The sequence below is a fragment of the Cornus florida genome, unplaced genomic scaffold, assembly GCF_030987335.1.
Source record: "Cornus florida cultivar Cherokee Brave unplaced genomic scaffold, ASM3098733v1 CherokeeBrave_3.0.0_Hap2_Chr04, whole genome shotgun sequence".
In the NCBI taxonomy this organism is placed as follows: Eukaryota; Viridiplantae; Streptophyta; class Magnoliopsida; order Cornales; family Cornaceae; genus Cornus; species Cornus florida.
Window position 1 is genome coordinate 87,696,615 of NW_026775574.1, and position 15,109 is coordinate 87,711,723.

A 15,109-nucleotide genomic window follows, 5' to 3' on the forward strand; every position below is an offset into this window, starting at 1 on the left:
AGAAAATTAATGCATAAGAAGCTCAATCCACAGAAAAGATTTGTTGTGTTATATATGGAGAGCAAAAAACTATAGCCTGTTTGGTTCAATTTTCTAAAATCAGATACGAATTTAAAAAACAAAATATTGTTTTCAAGAATTCAAAAAACAAAATATTGATTTTACACAAACTATAAATGACAGTTTAACAGACTTTTTAATTGAGTTTTAAAAAAACTGCAATTTTAACAAGTTCTTTATACAATATTTTGATTTTTAGTTCTCTAGAAACAAAAAAATTGTAGTAAAAAAACCGAACCAAATAGCCCCTAACCTTTCAGAAAGTGAGCTCTGCAAGAGATCAAGAACACCAAGTATGCATAGACAAGCATAAAAATTCCTGTGTGTTTACAAGCAGAGCAAGATCTTTATTTCCAATTAATGCAGTTTTGAGGTCAGCAAACCCCTCAAACCTTTCGAAAAACCACAAAACAACCCCTCACGATGTTAAACTATATTGACAGAAATCGGTCTGTCTGGAAAGAATACATTAGCTATAGACAAAGGGCATCAATATATCACAACTAACTGTCTGTACCATTTGATTTCAAAAGTAAACCCATCAAGTCCATGTACAAATAATTCCATTCTTGTCAGAGGAGGCTACAGGTTTGCCAAGACCACTCCAAGAACAACATAGGACAGAAGTAGTGTGCTCCTTTAGAGTGCTCACTATATCAGCTTTTGATATTGACCAAACAGAGATCGATCCATCAGCCGATCCAGCAGCAACATAGTTGTCATCTGCACTAATACAGGAACGGCTCCAATTAGATGCCACTCTATTCCCAGCTGCGCTAAATCTGCCACAAACTTCAAGAGAGTGCATATCAAACAAATTGTGCAAATTGTCTCTCCCACTTGTCAATATTACATTTCCATTTCGGGATGAGGATATTGATGTAACAGCAAGTGAATGTGCAGCAACTTCACTGAGTAGCTTTCCTGTCTGGATATCCCACAACCGAATATTCCCATCAACATGACCTGAACAAATGGTCAGTCCATCCATGCTGAAACAAAGAGCATTGCAATTGCTGTGAAAGATAATTGTGTTGATGCAGTATCCTTTCTGCAGATCCCAAACTTTTATGGTACGATCATAAGCTGCACTCACAACGTGGCGACTTGAAACTTTGCTCACATCTACAGCACAGACTTTATCTATGTGGCCTGTGAGAGTATGACGGATCCGACCTGAATTTACATCCCATACATACAAGTTGTTTGAACTACTGGCTGCAATAACAGATCTATTATCATGCGTAATGGTGAGATCAAGAACAGAGCCCAGACAACCATGAAGAGTGCGACTTAGTGACCCAGTGTTTGTATCCCATATCTTAATAGTCCTGTCCTGTCCCCCACTAATCAAATTCCCAGAATTGTATTCAAACAATATAGAAGCACAGCCACCTTCATGAGCAGGGATTTTGTGCTTGCATGCATTGGGAATAGTTGACTCCACATAGTACTCAGCACCTTCTTCACTTCGGCGAACCACACCATCCACTTGCTGCCGGGCAAGTTGTTCTATGCTACTGGCCTTGACCCGATCAAGCATCTCTCCATAAATTGCATTAGCCTAATATACCAAGCAAAATGATAACTAACAAAATTTCTCACTGAAGGCAAAATGAACAGATACAATATCTAGGTACTTCGAAGAGCAAAGGGAAGAAAGAGCTAAATGGGAGGAGGACATCTTTGGATCAAAGGATTGGAAGGATGAAGCCTACATCCAGGAATCAATCCAGCAGTTTAAATTTCCAACCTTTACTCATATAAAGGCTAGTAAAAGCATGGTTACATCTTAGCAAGATTACAACAGGATCATGATCTCACTAACAGAGAAAGATGAAAATAAAAGGACCACAATTGAGAACTCCTAACTAACCTCAAAGGCTCCAAGTCAACTGTTTATGCAATCCACTCCCTACCAGAGAGACAGAGAGAGGCACAATCTATTGACATAACAAACACAGCCCTTGAGTAGATGAAACAAAATCAAGTGTTCCATAAGCTGAATCACATTTTAGATTCTCAAATTGTATATCCAAGAAAAAGTCACGAATTTACTCGCATTGAAGGAATACTTCATCATATTCATATCCAGGCTAGGAACTAATAGTATTTTAAATTCTCATAGGCACATTAATAACAACTCCAGTAATCCACTTATCCATAAGGCGTTACCTAGTGTTGTTCACGCCTATATGGGATCCCGAGAGAAATCTGCTATAAAAAGACCTAATTGTTGGTCTTGTTAAGCATAAGTGACTTGTGAACGAACCAAATATATTTCAGAAGAGCAAAAATAAATTCCTCTCAAATTTTCACAATGGTCCTACCAAGAGAAACTCCTCTAAAGTTTAAGAGATCTCCTTAAAAGTGAGAAGTTTTTATTTTCGAGAAGAGTGGTAAAAGAAGTTAGGCAAGAAGAATAAAATTCTGTACAATTCATATAAGTTAATGCATATCAAATAAGTAATAGGGTTAAGTGCAAAATACCACTCTGAACTATGGGAAAACTTGCAACTAACCCCCTGAACTTCAAAAAATGCAAGAAACCCCTTAAACTATGCAAAAAAGTTGCAGATCACCCCATCCGGCCAAGTTCCGGTGAATGTTGACCGTTAAAAATAGTTGACTTATTTTAAAATACCATATTGCCCTTGGAAGCATGAAAGAACTAAAATGCCCTTAATTTCCATCATCCGGAGAGAGGTGAGTGGCGGCATTGTGGGTGAGCTTGGAGGAATGTGCTTAGATCGGCCTGTCCAAACCTGACAAAAAGAACAGTCCAAATCCAACAAAATTGACTCTCATAAATTACAACTCAAGGATCAAAATGTGAGTATGAAAGGAAGTAAAACTCTGTTGAACTATAATATTGAGCTGAAGATTGATCTAAAAGACACCATTTTGAGTACTCGGAGATCAAGATCTGAATTGAAAACAGTGAATGCTACAAAAATGGAGCTGAAGCAAAGAAGTTATTAAGAAATGGAGAAGTAATGTAGAGAGAGAAGGAAAAGAGAGAAACTCAGCGATCAGAGGAAGAACAAGAAGCTGGTGAGGAGGATGCAACTATGAATAGAACCAATCTCAAATGAATCCATGATGACGATGACGATGACGATGACGATGACGATGACGAAGATGGAGAAGATGAATTTGAAGATGACGACGAAGTATGACTTCGTCGGAGGGCTCTCATCTATCTATAGTTGTTACTGTTAACAGGGAAAATCTATTGATTTCTAGGGTTTCAGATCTGTGGAAATTAGATTACTTTTTTCTAAGTCTTTACCTATGAGTGTACAACACGGCGTCGGCCAAAGCGAGACCCGCCAAGGCCGTGACGGCGACAACTATTCCAGCATTGGAATCGGCCGTCATCGCCAGAATCCGCCAACGCCGAAGAAGAAGAAGCCTCCAAATTTAGTGATGACTTCAACACCATTAAACTCCACAAATTGAATCAAATGCAACCAATGCCGTCAATTGATACGTTTAATCATCTATTGGGTTCTATCTCCAAGCTCGGATGCTATTTGGTTGTGTTTTCGCTATATAAGAAGATGGGTTTTGCTGGAATTAAGCCTGATTTGTGTACATTGAACACTTTGATCAATTGTTGTTGTCACTTGAATAATGTCAATTCTGGGTTTGGTCTTTTTGGGGAGATTTTGAAGAGAGGTTTGAAGCCGGATTTACTGACCGTCAGTACTCTAGTCAAGGGTTTGTGTATGGAAGGTAGGGTTATGAATGCAGTCCAGTTGTTTGACCACCGTCGTTATGAATAGGAGAGGAATGAAGGCCGGACCAGTGCTGGGTCGGTTCCAGGAAGGAGCAGTGGGAGTTTCTGGAGGGGGAAGCCGCCGCGCTGTTTCACTACCGCCACTGCCGAACTTTGGTCTCCACCCATATTGCCTGCTTTCTTGTCAATCGCCGGCATGCATAAGCCGCCATCGCCAACTCCGGATCTGTCGCTGCTGTGCCAGTCTCTGATTTGCGCCATTATAGCGACTTCTCTAGTTGCTGTTCTGCACCGCCGAGCTCTCCAAGGGCCGAAATCTCCACAACCGTGCTCTACACCACCGATCTCTCTCTCGCTCGCCGGCTGCCATCACCTTCACCCCTCTCTCTCTCTCGCTCGGCGGCTATGACTATGATCAATGCAATTTTCAGCGGCAGCAGCGCATGGTTTCCGATGACGAATGAACAGTGCATACATATATATATATATATATATATGTATGTATGTGAGTTTATACAGAGCTGTTAATAAGTCAATTTAGGAAGGGCAGTCTCGTCTTTTTTCTTTTCTGGTGGCCTGAGTGGGCAAATTGCAACAAATTGAAAGTTCAGGGGGGTTTTTTGTAGTTCGGGCGGGGGGGGGGGGGGGGGGGGGGGGTAAGTTGCAAAACCCCCATAGTTAAAGGGGGTTTTCTGCACTTAACCCTAAGTAATATGCATCACTGATGTTAAATCTATAACTGTTGTTGAGACTCGACTGATCCTTGCTATTGTATGTCCAAGTCATTTCCAAGCAAATTATTAGATACCAGTATCAAGCTATGCTACTCCAAAGTAATGAAGCCAAATTATAACAATGAAATGACAATAACAAAAAAAAAAAAAAAATGGCAAAAATAGCAATAATGGTACCTCATTAAGGCGTTCAGCATCCTGCATTTTCGACAACATCCAACGGTCAATTAACATTTTATTTTCAGCCTCAGCATTTTTAGCTTTCGTAATCATCTCCTCAAGTTGAGTTTTAAGTTCTTGGTTCTCACTTGTGACCAATTCTAAACATTTAGTCTTTTCTTCTAAATCTATAGTCAAATGAGAACATTCATCCCTGCAGCATGTACCGAAGTTTCAATCATTCATGTTATACCTTAAATTATCATTAGTATTTCCTGTTCAAGGCAAAAAGATAAGGGAAAAATAACTGAGGGGAAAGAAACCTTGCATTATTGAGCTCATTTTGCAGATCAGTGATTATAGCTTCTTTCTCTTGAGCTAAAGTTTTTGAAGCTCTGGACTCAGCCACTTCCACCACAAGCTGGTCAGATAATCGGGCTTGAGCTTTGTACAATTGCTGAAGTTCCACTTCGAGATTTTCTGCTTTCTCTTTCCATTCTGAACCCTACAAGAATATACAAACTAACTCAGTCATGGTATTCATAATCATTAAAAGATGAAAGGAGAGGCAAAGAAAACGTGACATTGAAATTAAAATGGCAACTGGAAACGAGAGCATCTAGTTCAAGGAGCACTTAACAACAACAGCCATGTAGGTCAACATTCAAGTGTTTTCTTTCCTGCCAATATGAGCAAATTTGGGGCGTGTTGGTTTAGTTGAACATGCTCTTAGAGAGCAGCACCTCTTTATACTTCTAAAGTATAATTGGAAGGAGATCTAGGAAATAACCAATGGCAATGTGCTACACATAATTATTAAAGGCTCAAGGCACGCTGTGCCACCACGGTCCCAAGGAATTTAAGTGCAAATGTCCAAAATAAGGCACATGCCTAAGCCGACTTGGGCACACATATGATAGTATTGCACATTCTATATAGTTATAATTGAAAATGTTGAAACATGCAACACAAACAATGCTGAGTCTTAATGAATATGAAGCCCTCTGGACCCACAGCAGGCCTTTTGACAAACTATGGTGCTACATATTCCTACATTAAAGAAAATTATTTAACAGTTTTATGGGCTTCAAATATTGGTGAAAAAAAAAAATGCATCTCGTTGATTTTGATAACACCTTCATTGTGATTAGGTTTAGTGGGTTTTGCATGATCAACAAATACAGAACATATTGAAAGAAAATAAGAAAGGGAATGCTTTATGGTAAATCAAAAGCAACTATCCTGTTGAATTCTGGAATTTTCTTTGCCTTTCATTATAATTAGGTTTGGAGGTTTTTTCATGATTATGGATTGACAAATACTCAAAAAAACACAAGGAAAAACAAGAGATGGCTAATAGGCTACACAAGCTTTATGGCATAAATTTTACACAACATCTAGCAGTCAAGAGCAAACAAGTCCAACACATGCACGCAACACTTAAATAAGAAAATGAAGACTACATCAGATGAGACACAAGGCAAGAAACAATTAAATAAGACGTGAATGCATCAGTGAGAAGCTAAAATAGAAATAGCAGAGGGAAAATGATAACAAAGCAGAGGAAAAGTTTGGAAAATTTCTCATAGGCTAGATATGCTTCTTAGAATAAAACAGTGGGCGGTCAAGAAGGACGCCTTCAAAAAAGGATTGTATAAGAAGTGGAGATGCCAAGATGGATTAGTGACAACAGAAAGAAACATGAATTTAATAAATGCACCAGTTAGAAGCTATACGTAGCATCAATTTAATTAAGACAGATAAGAAATGGTTGGATTAGATGATTTGGTCATGTAATACTGAAAAAGGAAAAATATAGAAAGGTCAAGTGAAAGGTTATCAGAAAAACCAAGATGACCTTGAAAAAAAAGCTAAAAAAAAGCTGAGTTGTTGCTAAAGAATTCATAAGGGCAACACAAGTAGTGTAAAGTTGAGGATTCACAGGTTTCCAATTGCTTTTGTGTTCCTCAAATTAAATCAAAGCTTTGCAATTTTTGTTTAATTTTCATATCTGATTACTTCTGTTTAATAAAACTTCAAAACTCAATTTAAAATGCCGTCAATTTTTTTCTTTTTAAAAAAAATATAATTCCGAAAATCCACGACTAAAATTTACATTGACCATACAATCTTGGGGACTAAATCCAGAGTATCAAATAGTTGAGGTAACTCTTTACACTTCAAAACAATTACAACTTAATAGCACGTGACACTGAAAGAACTAATTAATCAATTGAGATACATAAATAATTAAACAGATTCATTTATATACATATACATACACATATATAGATGTAGAATATTCACAGGTATGGCAAAAAAAAAAAGGACCTGAGAAGCAAAGGGCCTTGATAGAGCGATGAAAGCAGGAGCATGAGCACCTTCCTCAAGTAAATGCCGCTTCCGAAGAGCCTTCAGAGCATGTTTAATTGCTTCCTTTGCGATCTCGTCATGTGACCTGAAAATATATATATCATTAACCGAACATTACCAATTCAATTATATATATATATATATGTATAAACACACACACATTATATAAGCATATAATAATAAGAATAACTTACATAATGATGGAATAATATGTGTTCAAGCGGTCAATTCCTTAGGGTCTCTAGAGTTGAAAAAGATACCTCTTCATTGATTTCAAATAGAAACTGATGACCGGTGAGGGGTTTCCTTTGTAGTGACAGAAAGTTACCTCGAAGCTGGAGGCTGTTCAGTGTTCTGTAGCACCACCAGAAAGAAAATAGAAAATAGCAGTCATATTTGCGAGGAATTATAAGTTGAATATACATGCATATTCACAAGAATTTAATCATATAGATACATGTAAAAATGTGGAATTTGTTGAACGAAGGTCCAGCATACACGAGAAAGATAAGTATAGCTGACTGAAACACATTGCTATACAATAAAAAGTTGTCAACAACAATAACAGGATGGAGAGAATAATCTCCAAATCCCATATGAGCAAAAGAAGACAATTTGAGATCAAACTATTCTATCCCCCAATGAATGTGGCCAAGAAGCCAAAGAAAGTGTACCTAAGAAAGAAAAAATTCAAGTCGTAAAGTTAAAGATATGTTAACCTGATTGAACTATTTGGCTATGTAAAGGTCATATTTACATCCCCCAATAGCATTATGGAATTATTTGCCAGGAAAGAAAATAAATAAATAAATAAGACTCATGAAGTGCCTAAATTTCATCATCACAAAGCATAAAATTCCATATCTTTCAATTCCTTTTCCTCAGTTTTATTCAGCAAATAATACAATTTCATATAGATAAACATACATGCATAATTACATACAAGGCAACAACAATTGAAACACTAAGTTATATACATAAACATAAACAAACCCTCGATTTGCTTCAGATTCAAAGGTAACAGAGAAAGCCCCAAATACGATTGATATGCAATAGTACCCAATAACCCTTTTTATTTCTCTCATTATGTACAGTTTTATAGTCAATTTAAATGATTCAAACCAAGAAACAGCAATACGAAATATATATACAGAGATGAACAGATTTGAATGTATACCATTAGAGGGAGAGAGACACACCTGTTTTTCTTGTAGGAGAGATGAAGTTGTTCTGGAGACTTTGGTTAGTTGCTTGTAGCGAAAGCGATACACATACAACATCAATCTCGCCCGCCTCTCTCTCTCTAGATTCACAAAGGACCTTTCGTCAAATGGTGCATCTTGGGCGGATCAATAACTCACTCAATCCCAGCCGAATTCAACTTTTTGTAGATTTTGTAGATCAATTTAATTAGAATTAGGTTTGAAATAAGGGCCTAGCAACTTGAGTCCTCTAACTTCATTTTCTATATATTTATAATTTTAAATATATTATATTTCGTTTTCTATAAATTTTAATTTATTCTATATTAATATTTTAAAATTAATGTTATGAGAATTGATTTTATAATTTTTTCAAAAATTTACATTCCTTTTTGAGTTATAAAATTAATCCACATTTTATATATGCACCGTTAGATTAAATTTAAAGGTTTTTTTTCAAACCCACTTATATCGTGTTATTTTAACACGAAACTATTATCATCGTATTTTTAGTTTTTATATTTAATTTTATCATTACCACCTAATATAATAATAAAAAGTAATTACCAAAATAAAAACATTTGAAAGAAAAATAATATCCGTATATATTACTAAAATTTTGTTTTTCTTTAGATGTTTCTTTGAAAAAATATAGAAACATTTGAAAGAAAAATAATACTCATATATATTACTAATATATATATATATATATATATATATATATATATATATATATTTCTTTAAATATTTCTTTTAAAGAAAAATAATACTGATATCTCTCAATTTTGTAACAACAGTACGATATTAGAGCCTTTTCCTAAGAAACATTTTGTTGTTCTCAATGTTCGACGGTATGTGGTCTTTTTTGCATGTGTACATACTAAAATTCAAAAAAAAAAAAATAATTCTCTAGTATAAACAAATTTATCAACAAATATACTGTAATGTTGTATTTTGAAATATCGAATTGAAACATTGGAATTTAATATTGAAACATTGGAATTTAAATTGGAGAAAAATTCATTTAAATTTTGAACAAAATTTCTTTCTATTTCAATTTTAAGACGTCTCGATGTTCTTAAACTAGCTTAATTAAATTTTGAGGAGTTACGTTTGGCATAAATTCTTTTGTTGAATTTTCGGACACTTGTGTTTAAAGATATAGAACAATGATCTCTGTTTATCCTCACCAAGCGAACCATCAAGTCCCGGTGATCTAAGACATGATAAGGAGGGATACATAATCTTAACGCGCAAGTTATCATTTGAAAATAGCTCATACAAAGAAATCAAGTCTATATAAAGAAAATAGTTATATGTATGAGCAATATAATTACTAATATTTAGACCACAATTGAACTTGGTGACGTGATGAGAAATACTTTATGACCTTAAGTAGAGTGCACGATTCCGGTCAGAGGTGTTTCATACCGTTTCAGAACCAAACTGTGAAGCAGTATTCTTGTTATAGTTATTTGTGCATGCAGGCGTGAATGATAATATTATACACCTGAATAATGGAAGCCCATGACATATTTTGACAGAAACATGAAAAATAGAGGTGAAGTGAGCCACAAAGACATTTCTTTTAAAAAAAATCTAAAGAAAAACAAAATTTTAGTAATATATACCAGTATTATTTTTCTTTCAAAAATTTCTATATTTCTTTCTAAAAAACGTCAAAAGAAAAACAAAATTTTAGTATAATATATGCAGATATTATTTTTCTTTCAAAGATTTCTATTTTTATTTTGGTAATTACATTTTATTACTAAATATAAAAACTAAAAATAGGGTGAGAGTGGTTTTGTGTTAAAAGGAAATGATATAGTGTTCAAATGACCGTTAAATTTAATATAAGTATCCATATATAAAGTGTAGATTAATTTTCTTACTCCACGAGGAGCAAGAGATCAAGACTCTCTCTCTATATATAGAGAAAGAGAGAGAGTAACTTGACTCAAAACTAACTTAAGATCCAAACAAAAACTTAACTCGAGTTTAAACATTTAAACATTTTAAGCTTGAATTGGATTATAGATTAAATGTAAAGTTGGTTTTGGTTAAGTATTGAACTTTTCATAACTAGGATTATGGTTTTGGTTTTGGTTTTGGGTTTACCTTTTTTTTTAGCATTTGTACAATTTCGCTCTTTTAATGAAAACTATGCAATTCCGAATTGAAAAAATTAGCTGACTCCCTCATTAATTTCTCAACTACAAAAGTCATACCTGTCAAATTGTTGATGATAAGTGCATAAAAAATGTTAAATCACTGATCTCATGAGTTTGGACTCACCATGTAGGGATGACAACAGGACGAATGTCGCACGAGTTTGCCTCAATCCGTCCCCTTCACATTTAATTAATGAGAATCCCAAATTCGAGATGGGTTAATTTCTCAAAACCCATCCCCGCCCGTTTGGGAGATAAGTGAACTTGTAACTGCCCGATTGAGGATTTGTAAGATCTCACTCTCTAAGACCAGTGAGGCTTTGTTAGGTTAGATTGTTAGATAACTTATTAACTTGGATTATTTTAGGTTAAGAAGTAAGAATTAAAGACAGATATATATATATATATATATATATATATATATATATATATATATATATATAACGAGGCAAACTAAATCCATTCCCTCTCACAGTTCATGAGTAAAAATATTCAATTCAATGGTGCCACCATGTATTTCGCTATTATTAAGTCAAATAATTAAAATTATAATGGTATACAAATGAAATCTAAATGCAAACTGTCATACTAATAAAAACCCAAACAGAGCTTAACTCGTTTCAACGATAGAAGAATTGGCATTTCTTGTACGTTTAAAAATGTTATTATTGTCACGTCCAAAGATTTTATATGAAGATTCTGCTTATGTCATTAATACATGAATTTTTTTTGATAAACTAAACCTTACGCCTCCTAGAGTGTGAAATTTAGTATACCATTGTGTCCAAACTTCAGGGTGCTTCTAACTTCAAATTCTATTTTCTGTTTGGTAGGAATAAAGCAAAATAGGATGAACAGACAAGCTTCATTCATTTGATAGAAATGAGGCAAGGAGGGAAGAGAAAAGAGAATAGATGAGTTATTCTTCTTCTTTGATAAATTTTTATCCCTCTAAATATCGAAGGAAGATATGAAAGAAGAAAGGTAATTATGCTATTATAGAAGTTTTTAATTACAAAAGTTATCCTCATAATTTTTCTTTCTTAGAGCACGTGTATCGGTTCCGTAATACACGCACCATTCAAGTTAGGAGTGCGATTCGAAAGCGAGACCTCAAAAACTTACCTCCCGAATCCCTACCAACACCGCTATGCCCCTGAAGGCTATCCTTATAATTAACACTCTACATTCCCTTCTCTCCTAATAAACAAAATAAAGAATGATTTCATTCTCTTCTCTTCCATCCAATCAAGCAAAAGAAATCATCCTCTTCTCTTCCATCCATTCAAGCAAAAGAGATCGAGTCAAACACAATTTCTTTCTTAAGAGTGTCACATTGATATCTTCTTCTCTTCCTTCGAGTCAATTTTTTTTTCCTTCCAAACATAACACTAGAGTAAACTAGTTAACGAAGCCCAATAGCTTGCATTATTGATTTATTAAAAAAAAATAGAAGAAAGAAAGAGACCATCATGTAGAAATCATAAAAATATATGCGGTGTTTTATTTTAGTAAATTTGTAGTGGAGCCTTTTTTCTTGTGTTTTAATAGCCAATTTTAATTTGAATCAAGCTACTCTAAACGAGAAGAGTAGCTAAAAGAAGAGACTCAAAAAAATATTAGCCCTTTAATTTATTGATGTGAAATTATTTTGACACCATTTAACTGAACTCAGAACGTCTCCAAGGATATAGCGACGTTGACAGTAATTTGAGAGGCAAGTCTTTGAAATTTTACTTTCTAACCACACTTTTGACTTAAAGTGTGTGTATATTGTGAATACACGTACTCTAAAAAAAAAAAATTCAAAACTAAATACAAAAATTATTACATGATCCAAGTTAATTACAACTCGACACACAAGCAAATATATCAACATTATCCGAAATTTATAACATTGAACATCAAGACCAAATACATATGGTTAGTTCCATCATCATCAGTAGAGGCTAGAGGCCTTCCCAAGCCACTCCATGAACAAGCAAGGACAGGAGCACCATGTTCTTTGACAGTACTCACCATTCTACCCATCTTCAATGACCACACATAAATCGATCCATCTACAGACCCTACAACAACAAAATTCTCATCAGGACTTACTCAACTCCAACTCCAATTCGAAGCCACTTTGTTGCCCTTAATCTTAAACTTCCCACAAACTTGCATTGTCCTCACATCAACCAGATTGTGCAAATTATCTCTTCCACTGCCCAACACGACGTTCCCACATCGAAATGGACAAATTGAAGTCACCGGTTGTGTGTGAAGCGCGATATGGCTGTCACAGTACCTCATGGAGTACCTTTCAGTTTTGCTGAATCTGATTCTTCCGTCGGAATGACCAGAGCAAAATTTGTTTTCATCCATGGTAAAACAAATGGCATTACAAGGACTACTAATATATGTTGAACATATAGGATGGTCTTCTTGGAGGTCCCAAAACATTATAGTATGGTCATTGTCACCACTGATTATGTATCGGTTAGATACCTCGTCAATGTCCACAGCACAAATATTATTAATTATTATCATTATAATATTATGAAGAAAATAAAACAATTTAATTCGCAAAACTAGAATAGCTTGGATCTTGGACTTTAAATGGGCTTTAAATTTGAATAAGAAATTTGAAACTAGAATTGTAGGGCTTAAACCCAATAAAGGGAGCCCTTCCAGAAATTCTCAATAGCCTGGGCCAAACCCAGGCCAAAGAGGGGGTTTGGAAATAGTTTTCAACCAGCAATTGACGCGCCTCGGTTAGTACCTCACTAGCTGCGTCATTGCCCCAAGCGCAAAGATACGTATTCCAAAGCCCAACCTCTGCTTTTATATTACAAGTCTCCTATCCCACTTTTTACAACTTTCCGATGTGGGATGCATAACTACCATTACCACTTAACTCTACAAAACCACAATATATATGTATGCATATATATATATATAGATGTATGCAAGGTCACTTTTTCCATTAATATTGCATTCAGTGAACATCACCCTGTTATGATTTAACTCATGGAGACAACACATTCTGTGAATATGGACTTGAGTTTCAGAATTAGTCACCTAGTATAAAACTATAAAAGTATAAGGGGTTTTCAAGACGAGTGATAAATTCGGCTGTTCTGAGTTTGATTCTTAGTAAACACAAAAACACATAGATTCAAGATAAGTATGATTTGCAAGTAATTGCATGTATTCAAAATTTACCTTGCATTCATGAGTTTAAAGGGATGACGGTTTGAAGGGTTAGATGCCCAAACAGAAATCCAAAAAAAATAAATAAAAACTACTCCATATAAAAGAATGTCAAGGGTTTTGGTATAAGTGCGTCCTTTTATGTAATAATAATTCAACAGTTATTATCAATTAATATTTTGTTTTCTACAAGATCAGTTGAACACTGAGTAGAATATTTTTTGTCTAGTGGCTACTCAACTTCTTCTATTATTATCATTAATTTTGTAACTGTGAGATAAATTTTGTACAACTATTTCATGAAATGTACTTCAAATGATTTAAATTTTAAACCGTGTCTAAACTCTACATATATTATAGGTGTCAAGGGATTTTATCATTAGTCATAGTCTTAAAGTATTCGAGAACTATTTTTTTTTTTGAGCTATTTGAGCTAAATATATTTATATGTTATCATCAAAATGTTTGTATTTCCGTTGGTTAAAACTTTTAGGTTAACATCGCCTTGTTTCAAGTCTATAAGATTGGTAAGTTCGTAACCATGTACAAGCATTGTTGTTTACTAGGTGTGCACAAAAAACGATGCAACATAAATTGTAATCAACTCAAAATGATAGGTTATTTTCGATTTTTTCATGATTTGGTTCGGTTCCGGCTTCCTAAATATCGAATAGCTTATAAACGATTTGGTTAGGATTTAAAGTTCTATGAGAACAAATTGAACCGTTTTATAAATTGTACAAATATTTATATATTTTGTATTTTATAAATAAAAATAATAATAAGATTAACTTTTTAACTACTCGATTATATAACATGATGTATAGTAAAAATATATATTATAATAGAAAATTATATTATATTATATATACTATTTTTTTATCATATATATATATATATATATATATATATATATATATTCGGTTAGGATTTAAAGTTCTATGAGATCAAATTGAACCGTTTTATAAATTGAACAAATATTTATATATTTTGTATTTTATAAATAAAAATAATAATAAGATTAACTTTTTAACTACTCGATTATATAACATGATGTATAGTAAAAATATATATTATAATAGAAAATTATATTATATTATATATACTATTTTTTTTATCATATATATATATGATAAAAAAAATAGTATATATAATATAATATAATTTTCTATTATAATATATATTTTTACTATACATCATGTTATATAATCGAGTAGTTAAAAAGTTAATCTTATTATTATTTTTATTTATAAAATACAATATATATATATATATATATATATATATATATATATTAGATTAAATTATAAAAAGTCTAGAATTATGGTTCGGTTCGGTTCTATTGGTTTCACGATATATATATATATATATACATATATATATGATAAAAAATAGTATATATATATGATAAAAAAAATAGTATATATAATATAATATAATTTTCTATTATAATATATATTTTTACTATAC

General features: G+C 33.5%; 1 protein-coding gene and 1 non-coding gene across 4 annotated transcripts; both read right to left on the reverse strand.

The window, feature by feature from the left end:
• Positions 1–386: 386 nt before the first annotated feature.
• LOC132303810 (autophagy-related protein 16) lies at positions 387–8,498 on the reverse strand. 3 transcript variants are annotated; one of them, XM_059801237.1, is made up of 6 exons: positions 8,268–8,498; positions 7,329–7,422; positions 7,027–7,153; positions 5,019–5,200; positions 4,714–4,909; positions 387–1,624 (listed from the first exon to the last, which is right to left on the reverse strand). In XM_059801237.1, exons 2-6 carry the CDS (start codon positions 7,334–7,336, stop codon positions 602–604), a joined length of 1,536 nt encoding a protein of 511 aa, XP_059657220.1. In that variant the 5' UTR covers positions 7,337–7,422; positions 8,268–8,498; the 3' UTR covers positions 387–601. The 3 variants fall into 3 exon arrangements, with proteins under 3 accessions (XP_059657220.1, XP_059657222.1, XP_059657223.1); XM_059801239.1 differs by having other exon boundaries at positions 7,263–7,422; XM_059801240.1 differs by lacking the exons at positions 7,329–7,422; positions 8,268–8,498 and having other exon boundaries at positions 5,024–5,200; positions 7,077–7,153.
• A 4,591-nt stretch (positions 8,499–13,089) lies between these two features.
• On the reverse strand, positions 13,090–13,243 carry LOC132305596 (U4 spliceosomal RNA). The gene has a single exon (XR_009481638.1). It is a non-coding gene; the product is annotated as a U4 spliceosomal RNA (small nuclear RNA).
• Positions 13,244–15,109: the final 1,866 nt, after the last annotated feature.